We start from the raw sequence: 16,450 nt of genomic DNA on the forward strand, positions 1-16,450 counted from the left end.
GAAACCCCCTACTGCCCTCCCTGCCTGGCACAGAGCACCTGGGTCTCCGTTGGCAGCGCTGCCCGAAGGGGGCTCTTTGGTGCCTTCAGGAGCACTGATCCGCAGCAGCCCTCAAGGAGAAGAGGTGCTGAGCCCCGGCACTGACTCCAAGGAGGACCTGGCGGGGGCGGGGGCGGTGGCGGGCGGGCGGGGGAAGCGTCCCAGGGCCAGGGGCCGGGCGGGGCCGGGCGGGGCGAGGCGGGGCGAGGCGAGGCCGGCGGGCGGAGCGGCAGCGCCCCCTGGCGGGCCCGGCCGGGACTGTCCCCCCGCCCCGCCACACCCGCCCGGCCCCGCCCGCGCCCCTTCGTGCCCGGCCGCAGCCCCGGCTCCTCTCCCCGTGCCTCCCACGGCGCAGTAATACACCGCCGCGTCCCCGCGCCGGGGCCGGGCGAGCCACAGGGCGCTGGACCGGCGGTCTGCCGACACCCACAGTCGCCCCGCCGGGGCCTCCACTGGTTTTGTGCCTTGGACACCCGTGGCTACCATGAGGGGTGGTTCGCTTGGGAACTGACGATACCAATAGGTAAAGTCTGCATCAATTTTGGGGTGCAAGCAAGTGATGTTGATGCCAGTGCCCTCGGAAATCTCTGCCGACGGCTCCTGCTGCACCTGGGCTCTGTCCGCAGCCACTGCCGAGGAGAAAAGAATCACTTTGCTTCAGGAGAAAATGTCATGCAGCAGGTGGGAGAAGATGACAGTTCACAGATGATGGGGATATGTTCTGAAAACAATGCATGGAGGGACAATTTCTCCGAGGGACAAGAATGGATGAGGGATATTTGAGAGGACAGTCAGAGTGAAGAAGAGGAGATGGGAATGAGGAAAAGAGATTGGCTGGGAGGAATGAATGGATGGAAAAATGGATAAAGAAATGGAGTAACAGAATGCGACAGCAAGCTAGGAGTGAAAGAGCACATTGAGGGCAGAAGGGATGACTGCAGAAGGGAGGACAGAGGGTGAATGAAGCGCATGAAGGAGCCGGAGCCCGAGATCAAGTCGCGGCCCCAGCATCGGTCCCAAGTAGCCGCCGGCGCCCACCCAGCCCCGCCAGCCCCGCGCACCCAGCAGCACCGCGGCCAGCGCCGCCAGCCCTGCGCCCCGCCACCGCCGCATCCCGCCGCTCCGCCGCCCGCGCCTCGCTGCCCCCCGCCAGCCCCGGCTCTCGGCTCCGGCCCAGGCGCCTCCTCTCCACTGCCTCCTCCCCTCCCCTCCCCTCCCCTCCCCTCCCCTCTCCTCTCCTCTCTTCTCCTCTCCTCTCCTCTCCTCTCCCCTCCTCTCCTCTCAGCCGCCGCAAAGTCCGCCCCGGGGCTGAGCCCTGCGCCGCCGCCGCTCGGGGGCTCGCCCGGCCTCAGAGGGCGCAGGGGCTCTGCACGCCCACCGCTTTGGCTCCTGCCAAATGCACTCTCCCCGGCCTCCAGCAAGGACGCCCCAGCCACAAGAAGCCTGCCCAGCACCACCTGCAGCCTGGGGCAGCCCCAGGGCCTTGGCCCAGCACATGGAGCAGCTTCCCAGAGCTGTCTGCGAGCTGCGGGGCTGGAAAGAGCAGCCACGGATTTCCTGCGGATGGGAATGAGCAACTTGAGAGCCTCCCTTCAGCTGCCTCTCTGCAGTCCAAGCACGATGCCCAAAAGTTGTGTTGTGGCAGAGGGGTTGTGAGGACAAATGTGCCCATGGGCGTGCAGGGGTCAGGGAGGGCAGGGGCAGAGTCAGAATGCAGGTGAGAAGGGAACTCCAGATGTCATCTAGATCAATCGTGTGTTGATCCCATTAAACAGGTCCCATTAGATCAGGTTACTCAAGGTCTCGTTCAGTCCAAGCTAAACAGTTCCCAGGAGGGAGATTGCACAGCCTCCCTGGGAAACCCGTTCTAGTTCTTACTTCTTTCAGCCTACCGCTTCATCAGACTTATCCATGCCTCGGCTGCTTTCCCTTGCCTCTAATTCTTGAAGTGACTCCGTGTCGGCTGGACCAGAGTCTAGGTCCATCTTCCCCGTCTCCTCCGAGCAAGTAGTTGTAGAAAGTAGGAAGGTCTCCCCTGAGCCATCTCTTGTCCAAGAGGAGCAGACCCAGTTCTCTCAACATCTCGTTGCATGTCATGTTTGTCAGCCCCCTAATCGACTTGGTGGCCTTTGTTGGACTCACTTCAATATGACAATACCTGTATGGGAGTGGGGAGCCCCAGCCTTGATGCAGGACACCAGATGCAGTCTCAAATGGGACAGAGGGGCACAGTCACCTTCCTGGACCTGCTAGCAACACTCTGACTAACACAGCTCAGCATGCAGTTGCCCTATTTTACTGCAAGGGCACACCGTGGTCTCATGTGCAGCTGGGTGTCTACTAAAACCACACACCTTTTTCTGTGGATTTGCTTCCTAGGCAGCCAGCCCCCAGCTTGCATGATTGCATGGGCTGGCTCCTCCAGATGTAAAACCTTGCCCTTGCTCTTTTTGGCCTTCATGAAGTTCCAGTCAGCCCATTTCTCAATGTTTACAACTCTTTGAGCCTGGTAGTCCAGCCAATTTCCCACCCATCTTGTCATCCTCCAGCTGAACCCATGCATCTCCAATTTGGTCATAAAGGAAGTATGGGAGAGGGTGTCAAACTTCTAAAGTCCAGGTCCACACATGCCCTGCCTTTTCGTTGCCCAGAGTGCCCATTACCTCATGAGAAAGCCATGAGGTTGGCCCTTGGCTACACTAGAGCCTCAGCTCAGAAGCAGCTGCATGGAGAGGGGAATCAGCCCTGCCTGAGCTCTCCCAGCTGAGCTCCCTGGCACTGATCTCACTGAGGTCACTAAAGGGAAGGGGGGAAGCCCTCGATTGCATTGCCCCCAAGTTGGGCCTGAGCCCAGGCAGACAAACATTCAGGAGGGGAGATGGGCTCAGGAGCTTTACATACTGTGCATAGCCCTTCTTGGAAGACCATGGGAGACCCTCAGGCTTTGGATAAGGTGGCCTCAAACGCGATGTCCCTTCCCTCCCAGGGGCAGTTGCTGGGCACTCAGACCTAGATTCTCATGCAGGGCATGAAGGTCCCTGTGAGCTGAAGACCAAAGCAGTCATCAGCTCTTTGGCTTTCCATGTGCAAGCCACAAGCTCTGTCCTTCTTCTCACAGCACAGCCACATCAGGCTTCATGTTCCTTTCATTCAGGACCTGTTTGGTCCAAGGTCTCAGTCCCTCCCTGACACAGCCAACGGGCTGCACAAGTACATTTGGCATTGATGTGGACATGAGAGGGGGCTGTGTCCCAACCCAGGCACCACTGAGACTATTGGAAGCAGATGGCCAGCCCGAGGTTGGCAGGATTCCTCAGCCTTTCTCCCTGCCCATAAAGCCAACCCAATCCTTTTGAACTCTGTAGCACTGGGGAGAGCTGCCATGTCCTGGCCTGGAGAGGCAGGCAGGGGGCACTGCCAGCCGTGCTGAGGCACTCCCAATATTGTATACACTGAATTAGACTATGGATCCAAATTGATGTGAAACCACACTTGCTGTGGCCTGAAATTGTCAGCAGTGGAGTGTGAGCTTTGGAGGGGCAGGGAAAGGAGGTGTCAGGAGGCAGGGGCTGCTGAAATGCAGTGCCTCTTCCCTGCACAGATCTCTAGCAGGCTGGTGCCATCAGCGTGCAAGTGCACTCGGGCTTCTTCTGAGTCCACGAACCTGCTGCTCTGTGGCGATCATAAACAGAGCAGTGGAGAGTGTCCTTGCCATGAGCAGCACATTCCCTCGTGATGAGGGACACACAAAGTCACACACACACGCACACGCTCAGACACTGTTGTGGAATCACGCACAATTTTCTTCTCCCACATGCATCCACACAAACACAGCTACACACAAGTGCACACAAGGCAGGAACACAACCAATTGTGGGCTCTGCTGAGGACAGCCAGGGACAATCATGGCATGACTAGAGCACTGTGGGGAAGGACAAGGCCCCAGGCATGCCCATGGCATTGCTTGTGTGCTCACAGACTGCACAGAAAGGGGACGAGTCAAAACAGGCCAGAAATTTTTCCTGAGGGCAGTGTTTGGCAGGATGGGGTCAAAACCTGGCAGCACTATGCACACATCTGGAGAGGAAACAACAAGTGACCACTGGGACGGGAAAGAGAAGGACAGGGACCTTCCACATGCACAGGAGAAGCTGGGTGTCCAGCTGAGGATTGCTGGAGCCTCTTCCTGAGAAAGACACTTGAAGCAGCCCCACCAGAGTCACCCAGGCTGATGTCACTTGCCTGCCGTGGACCCGTCCAGCACTTGAGCTGAGTCTTCTGCCAGCACTGCTGCATTCCTGCCCTAGAAATCCTGTGGCCTTTCATCCTTGTGCTCAGAAGAAGCCTTCACTGGGGAATGGGCATGGCCCAAATCTGGAAATGAAAAGGCAGCAGTGCTGGAATCCAAAGCACAGCCCATATCATTAGCTGCGATGCTTTGCATTCAAGAGGAGCTTGTCAGAAAATTGTTACCTCTGCAAAGGGTGCCTCTCGTCCTGCAGCAATGGAGGGCAGCTATAAAAGCCAGCCCAGGTTCCTGCTCTCTCTTCCACTTCTCCTGCCTCCTTCTCCTTGGGAACCAGGTGAGTCTGAAGTCCCTTCTCTTCCTCTTCCAATGTGAGATCTCTCCTCGATGGACATCTCAGCTGATATTGTCTTTGTCCTGTGCTGGGCCCTGGAGGTCCTTGTCATGGCAGGGGGTTGTGGGGAGAAGGTGTGCTAGAGAGAGGCTGGGATGTGGCTGAGGGGGCTCTTGGTTTAAGAACTAGCAGACCGTCAGCCTGGGTCAGGCTGTTCTTTGTAGGAAAATGAAGACCGTGTGTCTCCTGCCACACTTTCTAGCTGAACATCAGTAGTGGCCTTGGCTGCTCCTCACACCTGCCTGTGCTCTGCTTCCTCCCTGTCCTCTCCCCCAGGTGCACCTCCAACCCGGAGACATGTTCTGCTACAGCCAGTGCCTGCCCTGCCGGCCCTGCGGCCCGACCCCGCTGGCCAACAGCTGCAATGAGCCCTGTGTCAGGCAGTGCCAGAACTCCAACGTCGTCATTGAGCCCTCCACTGTGGTGGTGACCCTGCCCGGACCCATCCTCAGCTCCTTCCCGCAGAACACCGTTGTGGGATCTTCCACCTCCGCTGCTGTTGGCAGCATCCTCAGCTCTCAGGGAGTGCCCATCACCTCTGGCTGCTGTGACCTCTCTGGCACTTCCAGCCGCTACTATGGCAGAAGGTGCCTCCCCTGACAAAGATGCTGGAAAAGCCTCAGGGAGACCCCTCAAGCAACTCAGAATATGGTGCTGGGCAGGCGACTGAGGTTTTGGATATGTTTTTAAGAATAGATGAGTGGCTTTGCCTTTGTCTCCCTTTTCTTTGTTTGCTTTGGTTCCTCTTGGCAGCAAGGTGCCAGCAAGGCCAGTCTGGTGGAGACCGTCTGTCTCCTCTCCCTCTATGGAGCAGGCAGGCAGACATCATGCAGGAACTTCTCCACGGACAAGGACCGCAGACTCTTGGCTACCTGTGGGGGCTCCCTGCACTGCTGTTCTTCACTGGGAGTGACTTTGTTTCCCTCTTTTGATTCATGAAACTTCTGCTGCATTCAAGCCTGACCTCCATGTGCTCCTTCCCTCTCTGGACACTCCCCAAGCTGCCAGGGGAGAAGGGTGTTGGTCAGGGGTGGAAGGGGGTGAGGGCACAAGGACACCCTTCTCCATTCACAGAGGCATGGGAGGTTTTCACACCCTGCAGAGGCTCCTCTTTTGGGCACCATCCCTTGGAGCTGAGGAAGTCATCCCTGGCTGCTCTGCTGCCAGTGAGCATCAGGCCTTGCCTTGCTGTGTCTCTGCCCACAAATGCCCAGAAAGGCAGGAGGCCCTGAGGGGTCAGCAGCGCCATGAGCTCTTGAGGAAGGGCAATCCTCTTGCTATGGCTGGAGCTGCACTGGGGTTGCAGGGAGGGCGTGTGGGGCTCTGGGAGATGATTTGCTTTGCAGAATGGCAAGAGGGGTAAAGCAGGGAAGAGCCTTTGGAATGGCCCATAGCTGCTACTCCTCCTTCCTCTCCCCTTCACCACCCAATGGAGAGGCCATGGCCAGCAGGCATGGGCAGGAGCAGCAGGGAAAAGTCGCCCATGCGTTGAGGCTGGAAATTGGAGCTAAGCATGTGGGAGCTGAGGGCTGTCAGCACAGAAATGGGGGCAGTGAAAGGGTGTATTTCTGAGGGAGAGCAAATTGCTCTGATATAGAGCATGCAGGAGAATGTGAAGATCAACAGGGATGAGGGTGCTGGGTGCGCTTCCCAAGAGAGCTGCAGGCAAGTGCAGAGCTCTGGATGGCTTCCTTGGTCCCCCCAGAGAGTTTGTGCTCAGGAATTGGCTGCCATTCTGGGGGGAGAGGATTCTTTTACTGTAAATCTCATCCCTTCTGACTCGGGGAAATGTCTCTCGGCAACGACTGCAGGCTCATATCCTATTTCCTGCATGAAAATTCAGATGTCTTGACAAAAGTGGACAAGTGGAAGAATGGAAATCCCCACACCTGTGTCCTCCATCAAGAGCAAATTATGGCTCATGAAGCACATGTCAGGATGGCTGAAGGCCAGAAGATTTATAAGGGCATTTCGCTTGCATGTCTGAAATCTTTTCTCCCTGGTCATGCTATTAATAACCCTCATCTGCAGCAGCACAGTCGGACTTCCTAACCCTACTGCACTAAACCTTGTCATAAGCAGAAGGTACCTCAGGTCCTTCACAGTGATGATACCATCTGCAGTTGTCCTTGTAGAAGAGGGAGGGATGGCATTTCTTCTAACAGACGAGTAAGCCCTTCGGCCAAAGCACTGCCAGAGCTCTGCTTCTGGCTCTTAGCATGACCTCTAGTTTGGCTGCACAACCAAGGAGGTCTTGGAAAGGTAGGAAGAAGGCACAGGCTCCATGCAGGTTTTACACTTCAAAGTAAGGGCATTGTAGCCAGAGGTTATGCTTTTTTAATGGTGATTTAAATCATGCTGTGGCTCTCCTTTGGGGAAGGCAGGCACTGAGCTGTCTCAGCCTGTGCTTCCCATTTCACTGCTGTGGCCTCTTCCTATGGCCCATTCACCTACATGGGAGCCCCCATCAAAAGGGTCACTACGCAGAGCAGTGGCTGTTCTTTGCATCGTTCTCACTCCCCTACTGAATCCCTTGTGTCACACCCGAAGAAACAAGGATGCGAAAGCTGCTCTCAGCAGGTTCAAGAGCTGGTGTTTGTTCACGTGAAGGAAACAAGTGGCAGGGTGCCATCACCCTAACCCAGAGATCACAGTACATCAAGGAGTTAGTGACCCATGTAAAAGAGAACCTGAGGAGGCCCTGGCTTCTGCTGTGCCGAGCTTGGCCTTCAGGCCCATGTTGTGCTGCGCAGATCCCATGGCCAGAGGACAAACTCAGCCAGTGGCTTGTAGCCCATGAACCTGTAGGCAGCTTCTGCTCGGTGCCAGTGATGACCTTACTTGTGTGTCCTTGCCTGTGTCTAAAGTGCAGTAAGAGGTTCTCATGTGGACATCGTTTCTGTTTGACAGTAGAAATCTTAGAATCCTAGAATGCCCTGAGTTGGAAGGGACCCACAAGGATCATCGAGTCCAACTCCTGTCCCTGCATAGGACAAACCCCAAAATCGTACCATATGTCTGAGGGCGTTGTCCAATTGCTTCTTGAATGGTGTCAGGCTTGGCGCCATGACTACCTCCCGCGGGAGCTTCTTCCAATGCTCCACTACCCTTTGGGTGAAGAACCTTTTCCTAATGTCCAACCTAAAACACCCCTGGCATACCTTCCTGCCATTCCCTCAGGTCCTGTCATTGGTCATCAGGGAGAAGAGATCAGTGCCTGCCCCTCCTGATGAATAGAGATGTTTTATTTTATGAAAAATCCTCTGAAAGCTTGACTGACCACAATGGCACAACCATTTCTTGGGCAGGATCTGTGTGGCGTGCTGTGCTCTGATTGGGGCAGCCTTCTCCCCACCCTTCCCTTCTTCCCGGGCTCAGCTTCACTCCTGACTTCTCTACCTGCTCTCCCTGAGCAGCGCAGAGGGATGGGTAGTAGGGATTGCGGGCAGTTCATAACACGTTTTCTCTGCTGCTCCTTCCTCCTCATGCTCTTCCCCTGCTTCAGCATGGCATCCTTCCCACAAGCAGCAGTTCTTCACTAACTGCTCCAGCACCTCAGCACTTTGGGGCACACTGCAAACGGGACAAGAGTGGAGGAATTCATCCTTCTTGGCTTCCCAGGCACGTGGCATTTCCGAGTCTCCCTTGTGGTGGTATTTGCACTGACGTACTCCCTGACAGTAACAGGCAAAGCATCCATCATAGCCCTTGTGTTGAGGAACAGGAACCTCCGTACCCCAATGTACTTTTTCCTCTCTAATCTCTCCTTTCTGCAGATCGGGTACACCATGGGTGTTGTTCCCAAAGCCATAGGAGTCATGCTGGGGACTAGCCAGACCATCTCCTTCAGTGTCTGCATCCTCCAGTTGTTCTTTCTTCTCTCCCTAGGCTCCACTGAGTGTTTTCTCTGTCTGTCATGGCCTATGACCGCTACTTCACCGTATGCTATCCCTTGAGATACATCTTCCTCATGAGCAGTGACCTCTCTGCTCAGCTGGCACTCAGATCCTGGCTGGGAGGTTTTCTGGCCGTCTCGCTGCTGGCCTTTCTGACATCCAGGCTGATGTTCTGTGGGCCAGAGGTCATCAATCATTTCCTCTGCGATATAGATTCCTGCCTTGCCCTCTCGTGCAGTGACACATGGCCCGTGGAGCTGGCAACATCCCTAGTCTCCATAGTTGTTGTGGTGGCCTCCTGTGTGCTCACCCTGGTCTCCTACGTATACATCATCTCTTCCATCCTGAGAATCCAGTCAGCCCATGGCCAGAAAAAGGCCTTTTCCCCTTGCTCTGCCCATCTCAGTGTCGTCACCATCTGGTATGGCTCCACCATGTTCCTGTACGTCAAGCCATTGGCCCGGAACTCCCTCGATTGGAACAAACTCCTGAATACCTTGAACACGGTTGTAACTCTTTTGTTGAACCCCGTCATTTACACACTCAGGACCAAAGAAGTGAAGCAAGCTCTGGGGCAGGCTTTCCAGAAAAAGGGAAGTGGCTTTTCAAAGGGCCTCAGTGGGACCAAAGAGATTCATCCCCTCCCTCCCACAGCTTCTGCCTTGCAGAAGATCCTCACCAAAGTGTAAGTGCACCTGGGCATCCCAGGTAGGGAGAAGCCACCAGTTCCCAGGCAGCTCATCTCACTCACCTCACAGCCATCTTAGGCTGGGCTGAGCCTCGATTCTAAAGCTCCCACCTCTCTCTCTTCGCTCCTGGAGAAATTCAGAATGCCTCACAGTGCTCTAAAGACCAGCGCTTGGAAAAGGTCACAAACCCCATCCAGAAATGTTCTCCAGCAGAACACTGGACGAGTGGTCCTCCCACAGGTTTGTATTGCAGTTTCCTAAGTGTTTCATTTTGTCAGGGATTCACTTGAATCCCCTAAGGAAGACCCTGCAGCTCCCTCGCTGCTTTAGGAAAGGGGCAGGTATTTCTCCTTTGAGTCTGACATTTTCTGGATGTATCTGTGCCCCATTCTTGCAGCTTATTCAACTCATGCTCTGGTTCAAGATAACATTTGGCAATGTCTGGCATCTCTACCTATAGCCATTATTCCTAGCATAACACAGACAACAAAATTTGCACTCCCCTTCCTTCCCTGCATCCACTAGCTGAATGTACTTTTTAATTTTAATTAAAAATATGCAAAGTGCTATGCTTCATGCTAGATGTCTCAGGGCATTTCCACATCGAAAACCCCGCATCAGTTTTTAACAGTCCATCGTTCCACCCATTCCGGGCTTTCTTGTGGAAACACTTCAATGTGATTGGCCAAGTCCCCAAACTGCAGAGCTGTGAAATGCTGGCTGGGGAGCAAGTCTCTCTTTACACTCATTGGGAGGACATCAGCCCTTCCAAAGGGCACTTGCTTTTCCCCTTCCCATTGTCAATTCAGAACAGATGTTCTGAATCACGTTCTCCAAGCTCTTCTTTCTGCACACTGACAGTGAAGGGAGCCCACGTGACCACTTCCTAAGGAGGAGGCATCAACATGGCTGATACACTGTTATGAGCAGTGTGGGATTGATGTCAGCTGAGTGTAGAGCTCTCCAAGTGAGATGACTGAGTCCAGACTGAACGTCTACTCCTCCCTTCTGGAAGCAGTGGTGCTTCTGGAGCTCATTCACCAACCTCCTGCGTCCACCTGTGCTGGCCACTTGGCTCTTAGACCTGCAGGCAGGCCCAGGCACCAGTGCCCAAGGACAGGCTGATGCCCACCCTTGTCACCTGGCAAAACCATAAGAGCAGTTGTGCCTCCTGCCCAAGCTTTGTTCTCCAGCTGTGGCCATCAGTGGAGGCAGAGGGAAAGGGAACAAGCAGACAAGCTGATAGGTCACTTGCCCTGAGTACTCACTCCAGTGTCCCAGCTCTTTTAAGCAGAAGGCAATTACAAGGCTGGCTTGCCTTGTTTAGGGTGCAGCCACCAAGTCAGCTTTCTTGGACTCTTTTCATCATCAAAGACCCTGGATGTTAGGCGCAGCTGTAAAAGTCACGCTGGCACCTACAGAGATTGGTAGCATTCTCCCCAATACATCTAGAAGAGACGCTCCTCCTATATGCTGCATCGCTCCGTTCCCTGGCATCTTTCCCTCTTTCAGGCTTCATCTCTATTAGCAGGACATGCAGGAATGCTCAGTACTCAGGGAAATGAGGCCTCGGTGGGTGGAGTGGCGGCGCCCCTGCGTGGGCTCAGCCGGGGCTGTCCCCTCGCACCTGTTGCACACGCCCAGCTCTGCCTGCGGTGGTTTCTGCTCCTCTCCCTGTGTATCCTAGCACGCAGTAACACACCACCACTTCCCCATGTGAGCGTCAGGCAAGCCATAGGGCACTGGAACAGTGGTCTGCCACCACCAGCAGCCACTCCAGTGTTTCCAGCAGCAGTCTGGAACCTTTTAGACTGCTCACAAAGAATGCAGGGCCTCAGCCAGGGAGCAGATGGTAGGCATGGATGAACTCAGTGGACTGTATGTTGGGGTGTGAGCAGGTGATTCTGATACTGGTGCCCACGGTGGTCTCTGGTGATGGCTTCTTCTGCACCTGGGGTCCACCAGGAGCCAGTGCAGGGAAAGGAGAGGAAAATGCCAAAAATCACCAAATATCACTCAGCTCTGATGGCTTGTTTCCCAGAGAAATGGTCAGAAACAGTGGCAGTGAGATAGAGCTGGACAGGAACGGATGGGGACGCGTGCCCACAGGGACAGGGATAGAGCATGATCCTGGTGTCATTTTGTGGAGCGACGGGGAAATGGCTGGGATGGGATTTGAAATTGTTGCATGGGGAGATGACATGAGTGTCCGATGCATGGATGGCCGGATGGATGACGAGAGGAAGAGTAGAGAGGAGAGCTGCGAGTACAGTGTAGGAGAGGGTGCTGAATTCAGAACAAGAATGAATGCTGAATGCACAAGGGGATGCAGGGCTATGCGGAATAATGGAAAGGTGCAGGAAAGCAAACTTGCGCCTACAGGTATGAAGAAAGCAGAGGGAAAGATGAGAGAGGGCTCTCAGTAGGAAGAGAGGTTAGAGATGGTAGGTGCATGGAGACATGGGTCAAAAGACAGATGGGTGGGTGGGTGGACGCGTGGATGAAGAAAGAGAGGACCACTGGCAGGGAAAGTGGGTGTTACAGTGAAGGACAGAGGCCTGAATGCAGGGAACTACCTTCTGAATGCACAATGGAAACAGTAGATATATTGAAAGGCAGCTGTACATGTAAGCAAGCTCATACCAATAGAGTGGCTGGAGACAATGCAAGAATACTGAGTGGGGACTCAGTCCCCACTTTCAGAGTTGGGAAATGGGGAAGTGAGACGGCAGACAGGCAGGGAGGGTGAGAGGTGCCTTGAAGAATGAGCACAGCCCTGGCCACCCACAGCTGATGCCCGCCCTGCACACCCAGTGGCACCGCGGCCAGCCCCACCAGACCTGCACATCCCACCCTCTGCCATCCACCTCTCACTGCCCATTGCCAGCGCGGGCTGTCTAATATGGCTCCAGCACCTACTCTCCGCTGCTATCGCCCACTGCCACCAGCTCTGCCCTGGGGCTGCGCCACGTGTCGGCACCGCTCTTCTCTGTCTCCTCTGAACAAGTAGTTGTAGCAAGCAAGAAGGTCTCCTCTGAGCCATCTCTTCTCCAAGATGAGCGGGCCCAGTTCTCTCAGCCTTTCCTTGCATGTCATGTTTGCCAGCCCCCTAATCAACTTGGTGGCCTTTTTTGGACTCACTTCAGTATGTCAATATCCTTCGTGGACTGGGGAGCCCCAACCTGGAAGCAGTACTCTACGTGTGGTCTCACATGGGACAGAGGGGCAACGTCACTTTCCTTGACCTGCTAGCAACACTTTTACTAGCTCAGCTCAGGATACTTTTAGCCGCCTTTGCTACAAGGGCACGCTGTGGTCTCATGTTCAGCCGTGTGTCTTCTAAAAACCACATGTCTTTTTCTGTGGACCTGCTTCCTAGGCAGCCAGCCCCCAGCCTGCATGACTGCATGGGCTGGTTTCTCCCCCAGACTCAAAACCTTGCCTTGCTCTTTTTGACCCTCATGACATTCCGGTCAGCCCCTTCCTCCATGGTCACAAGTCTCCGAGCCTGGTAATCCAGCCAATCTTCCACCCACCTTATCATCCTCTAACTGAACCCATTCATCTGCAAATTTGTCATAAAGGAAGTACAGGAGAGGCTGTCAAAGGTGTTACAAAACTCTAGGTACACACATTGCCTACCCTTCCCTTGTCCACAGTGCCCATCACCTCCGAGAAAGCAATGAGGTTGGCCCTTGTCTACACTAGAGCCTCAGCTCAGAAACAACAGCACCATGTAGAGGGAAATCTGCCCTGGCTGAGCTCTCCCAGCAGAACTCCCTGGCAGTGGTCACACCAAGGTCACTAAAGGGAAGGGGGAAACTGTTGTCTGCACTCGCTCCAAGTGGGACTTGAGCCCAGGCGGGCAAACATTGAGGCAGGGAGATGGGTTCAGGAACTCTTCACACTGTGCACTGCCCTTGTTGGAAAGAGGGTCCCTTCTGCACACCCCTGTGCAATAGCAGCAGGGTTTGTCGGTTGTGGCCTCAAATCCAATGTCCTTTCCCTCCCAGGGGCAGTTGCTGCCATCCAACCTGTCCTTGAACACTTCCAATGATACGGCATCCATAACTTCTCTGGGCAACCTGTTGATATCTCACCACTCTCACAGTAAAGAATTTCTTTCTAATATCTAATCTAAATCTACCCTCTTTCAGTTTAAAACTGTTACCCCTCATCCTATCAATACAGTCCCTGATACAGAATCCCTCCTTGTCTTTCCTGTAGGTCCCCTTTAAGTACTGGAAGGCAACTATAAGGTCTTGCGGACCCTTCTCTTCTCTTCTCTTCTCTTCTCTTCTCTTCTCTTCTCTTCTCTTCTCTTCTCTTCTCTTCTCTTCTCTTCTCTTCTCTTCTCTTCTCTTCTCTCTTCTCTTCTCTTCTCTTCTCTTCTCTTCTCTTCTCTTCTCTTCTCTTCTCTTTTCTCTCTTCTCTTCTCTTCTCTTCTCTTCTCTTCTCTTCTCTTCTCTTCTCTTCTCTTCCTCTTCTCTAGGCTAAACAATCCCAACTCCTTCAGCTTGTCCTCACAGGGGAGGTGCTCCAGCTTCCTAATCATCTTTGTGGTTCTCCTCTGGACCTGCTCGAGCAGGTCCATGTCTGTCTTATGCTGGGGGCCCCAGAGCTGAACACAGTACTCCAGGTGGGGTCTCACGAGAGCAGAGCAGCGGGACGGAATCACCTCCCTTCACATGCTGCCCATGCTTCTTTTGATGGGCTTTCTGGGCTGCAAGCACACATTGCCAGCTCATACTCAGTTTTTCATCCACCAATACCCCCAAGCCCTTCTCCGCAGGCTGCTTTCAATCCACGCGTCAGCCAGGCTGTATCCATGTTTGGGATTGCACCGACCCAGGTTCAGGACCTTGCATTTGGGCTTGTTGAACTTCATGATGTTCGCATGGTCCCACCTCTCTAGACTGTCAAGGTCAAGGTTCTAGGAAAACAACCAGCTGTGGCCTCTGCTGAGGACAGCCAGGGACAACTGTGGCAGGGCTGCAGCGTTATGGGGAAGGACAAGACCCCAGGCATGTCCATGGCATTGCTCGTGTACTCACAGACTGCACAGAGCGCGGACGAGTCAAAACAGACCAGAAATTTTTCCTGAGGGCAGTGTCAGGCAGGATGGGGTCAAAACCTAGGAGCACAATGCGCGCACCTGGAAAGACAACAGCAAGCAACCATTGGGACGGGAAAGAGAAGGACAGGGACCTTCCACATGCACAGGAGAAGCTGGATGTCCAGCTGAGAATTGCTGCAGCTTCTGCCGGAGAAAGACACTTGAAGCAGCCCCACCAGAGTGACCCAGGCCGATGTCATTTGCCTGCCCTGAACCCGTCCAGCACTTGAGCTGAGTCTTCTGCCAGCACTGCTGCATTCCTGCCCTAGAAATCCTGGAGCCTTTCCTCCCAGTGCTCAGAGGAAGCCTTCATTGGGGAATGGGCATGGCCCAAATCTGGAAATGAAAAGGCAGCAGTGCTGGAAACCAAAGCACAGCCCATATCATTAGCTGCGACGGTCTGCATTGAAGATGAGCTTGTCAGAAAATTGTTACCTCTGCAAAGGGTGCCTCTGGTCCTGCAGCAATGAAGGGCAGGTATAAAAGCCAGCCCAACTCTCTGCTCTCTCATCCACTTCTCCTGCCTCCTTCTCCTTGGGAACTAGGTGAGTCTGAAACACCTTCATCCTCCTCTTCCAAAGTGAGACGGACATCTCAGTTTGATGTTGGCTCTGTCCTGTGCTGGGGCTTGGAGTGCCTTGTCATGACAGAGGGAAGCAGGGAGAAGGTCAGCTTAGAGAGAGGTTGGGACATGGATGTGGTGGCTTTTGGCTTACGCACCAGGAGAGAAGTTCCTTGGGTCAGGCTTCTGTTTTTAGGGCCCTGGCTGGCTGAGGCAATGAAGACTCTGGCTCGTGGCACAGCTCCCAGCTCCCCATTCTGTAGTGGCCTTGGTTCCTTTGTGATGGTGTAACCAGGCTGCTCCTCAGCCACCCTTGTGCTATGCTTCCTCCATGCTCTCTCTCCCAGGTGCACCTGCAACCCAGGGACATGTCCTGCTACAACCAGTGCCTGCCCTGCCGGCCCTGCGGCCCGACCCCGCTGGCCAACAGCTGCAATGAGCCCTGTGTCAGGCAGTGCCAGAACTCCACCGTCGTCATTGAGCCCTCCACTGTGGTGGTGACCCTGCCTGGCCCCATCCTCAGCTCCTTCCCACAGAACACCGTTGTGGGATCCTCCACCTCCGCTGCTGTTGGCAGCATCCTCAGCTCTCAGGGAGTGCCCATCACCTCTGGCTGCTGTGACCTCTCCTGCATCAGCAGCCGCTATAGTGGCAGAAGGTGCCTCCCCTGACAGAGATGCTGAGAAAGTCCCAGGGAGGCACCTTGAGGAACTCAGAGCATGGTGCTGGGCAGAGGGCCATCGATTTTTGGATGTTGTTTTCAGGATAGCTGAATGGTTTTGCCTTTCTTTCCCTTTTCCTTGTTTGCCTTGGTTCACCTGGGCCCCAATGTCCCCCCAAGGCCAGCCTGGTGGGGACCATCTGTCTCCTTTCCCCCTTTTTGGGACAGGCAGACAAACGTCATCCAGGAACGTCTCCACAGCCAAGGACTGCAGACTCTCTCCTGCCCCCAGGGCTCCATGCACTGCTGACCTCCACTTGGAGTGACTTTGTTTCCCCCTTTTGGCTCATTAAAGTTCTGCTGCATTCAAGCCTGGCCTCCGTGTGCTCCTTCCCTCTCTGGACATTCCTCAGTGCCAAAGGAGAAAGGTGTTGCTCTAGAGTGGAAGGGAGTGAGGGCACAAGGCGACCCTTCTCCATTCACAGAGGCATGGGAGGTTTTCACACCCTGCAGAGGCTCCTCTTTTGGGCACCATCCCTTGGAGCTGAGGAAGACATCCCTGGCTGCTCTGCTGCGAGTGAGCATCAGTGCTGTGCCTGTCCACAAATGCCCAGAAAGGCAAGAGGCGCTGAAGGGTCAGGAGCCCCATGAGGTCTTGAGGTAGGACATTCCTCTTACTATGGCTGCAGCTGAACTGGGGTGGGGGTGGGGCGGGTGTGGAGCTCTGGAATGTGATTTGCTTTGCAGAACAGCAGGAGTCATAACACAGGGAACAGCCCTTGACATGGCCCATAACTGCTACTCCACCTTCCTCTCCTCTCCACCATCCAGTCTAGGGGCCATGGCC

The 16,450-nt window shown here is 54.6% G+C and overlaps 3 protein-coding genes across 3 annotated transcripts in view; all 3 read left to right on the forward strand.

Annotated features, from left to right (window-relative positions):
* Window positions 1–1,750: 1,750 nt before the first annotated feature.
* On the forward strand, window positions 1,751–9,264 carry LOC309600103 (olfactory receptor 6F1-like; the record flags this gene model as incomplete). The annotated part of the gene is given in 3 exon segments (XM_082332167.1): window positions 1,751–1,756; window positions 8,231–8,582; window positions 8,585–9,264. Coding segments are annotated over 3 exon segments (1,038 nt in total).
* Window positions 9,265–14,846: 5,582 nt separating this feature from the next.
* LOC309599961 (feather keratin Cos2-3-like) overlaps window positions 14,847–16,450 on the forward strand; it is a gene marked incomplete at both ends in the record, with an annotated part of 5,468 nt that continues 3,864 nt past the window's right edge. Inside the window, one exon of the mRNA XM_082331904.1 lies at window positions 14,847–14,925. Coding sequence (XP_082188030.1) covers window positions 14,847–14,925 — 79 coding nt within the window. The remainder of the gene's footprint in view (window positions 14,926–16,450) is intronic.
* LOC309599965 (feather keratin Cos2-3-like) lies at window positions 15,311–15,613 on the forward strand (the record flags this gene model as incomplete). The annotated part of the gene is made up of 1 exon (XM_082331908.1): window positions 15,311–15,613. One exon carries the CDS (start codon window positions 15,311–15,313, stop codon window positions 15,611–15,613), a length of 303 nt encoding a protein of 100 aa, XP_082188034.1.

The sequence above is a fragment of the Platalea leucorodia genome (genome assembly GCF_965183815.1).
Source record: "Platalea leucorodia genome assembly, chromosome: 22".
Taxonomy (NCBI): Eukaryota; Metazoa; Chordata; class Aves; order Pelecaniformes; family Threskiornithidae; genus Platalea; species Platalea leucorodia.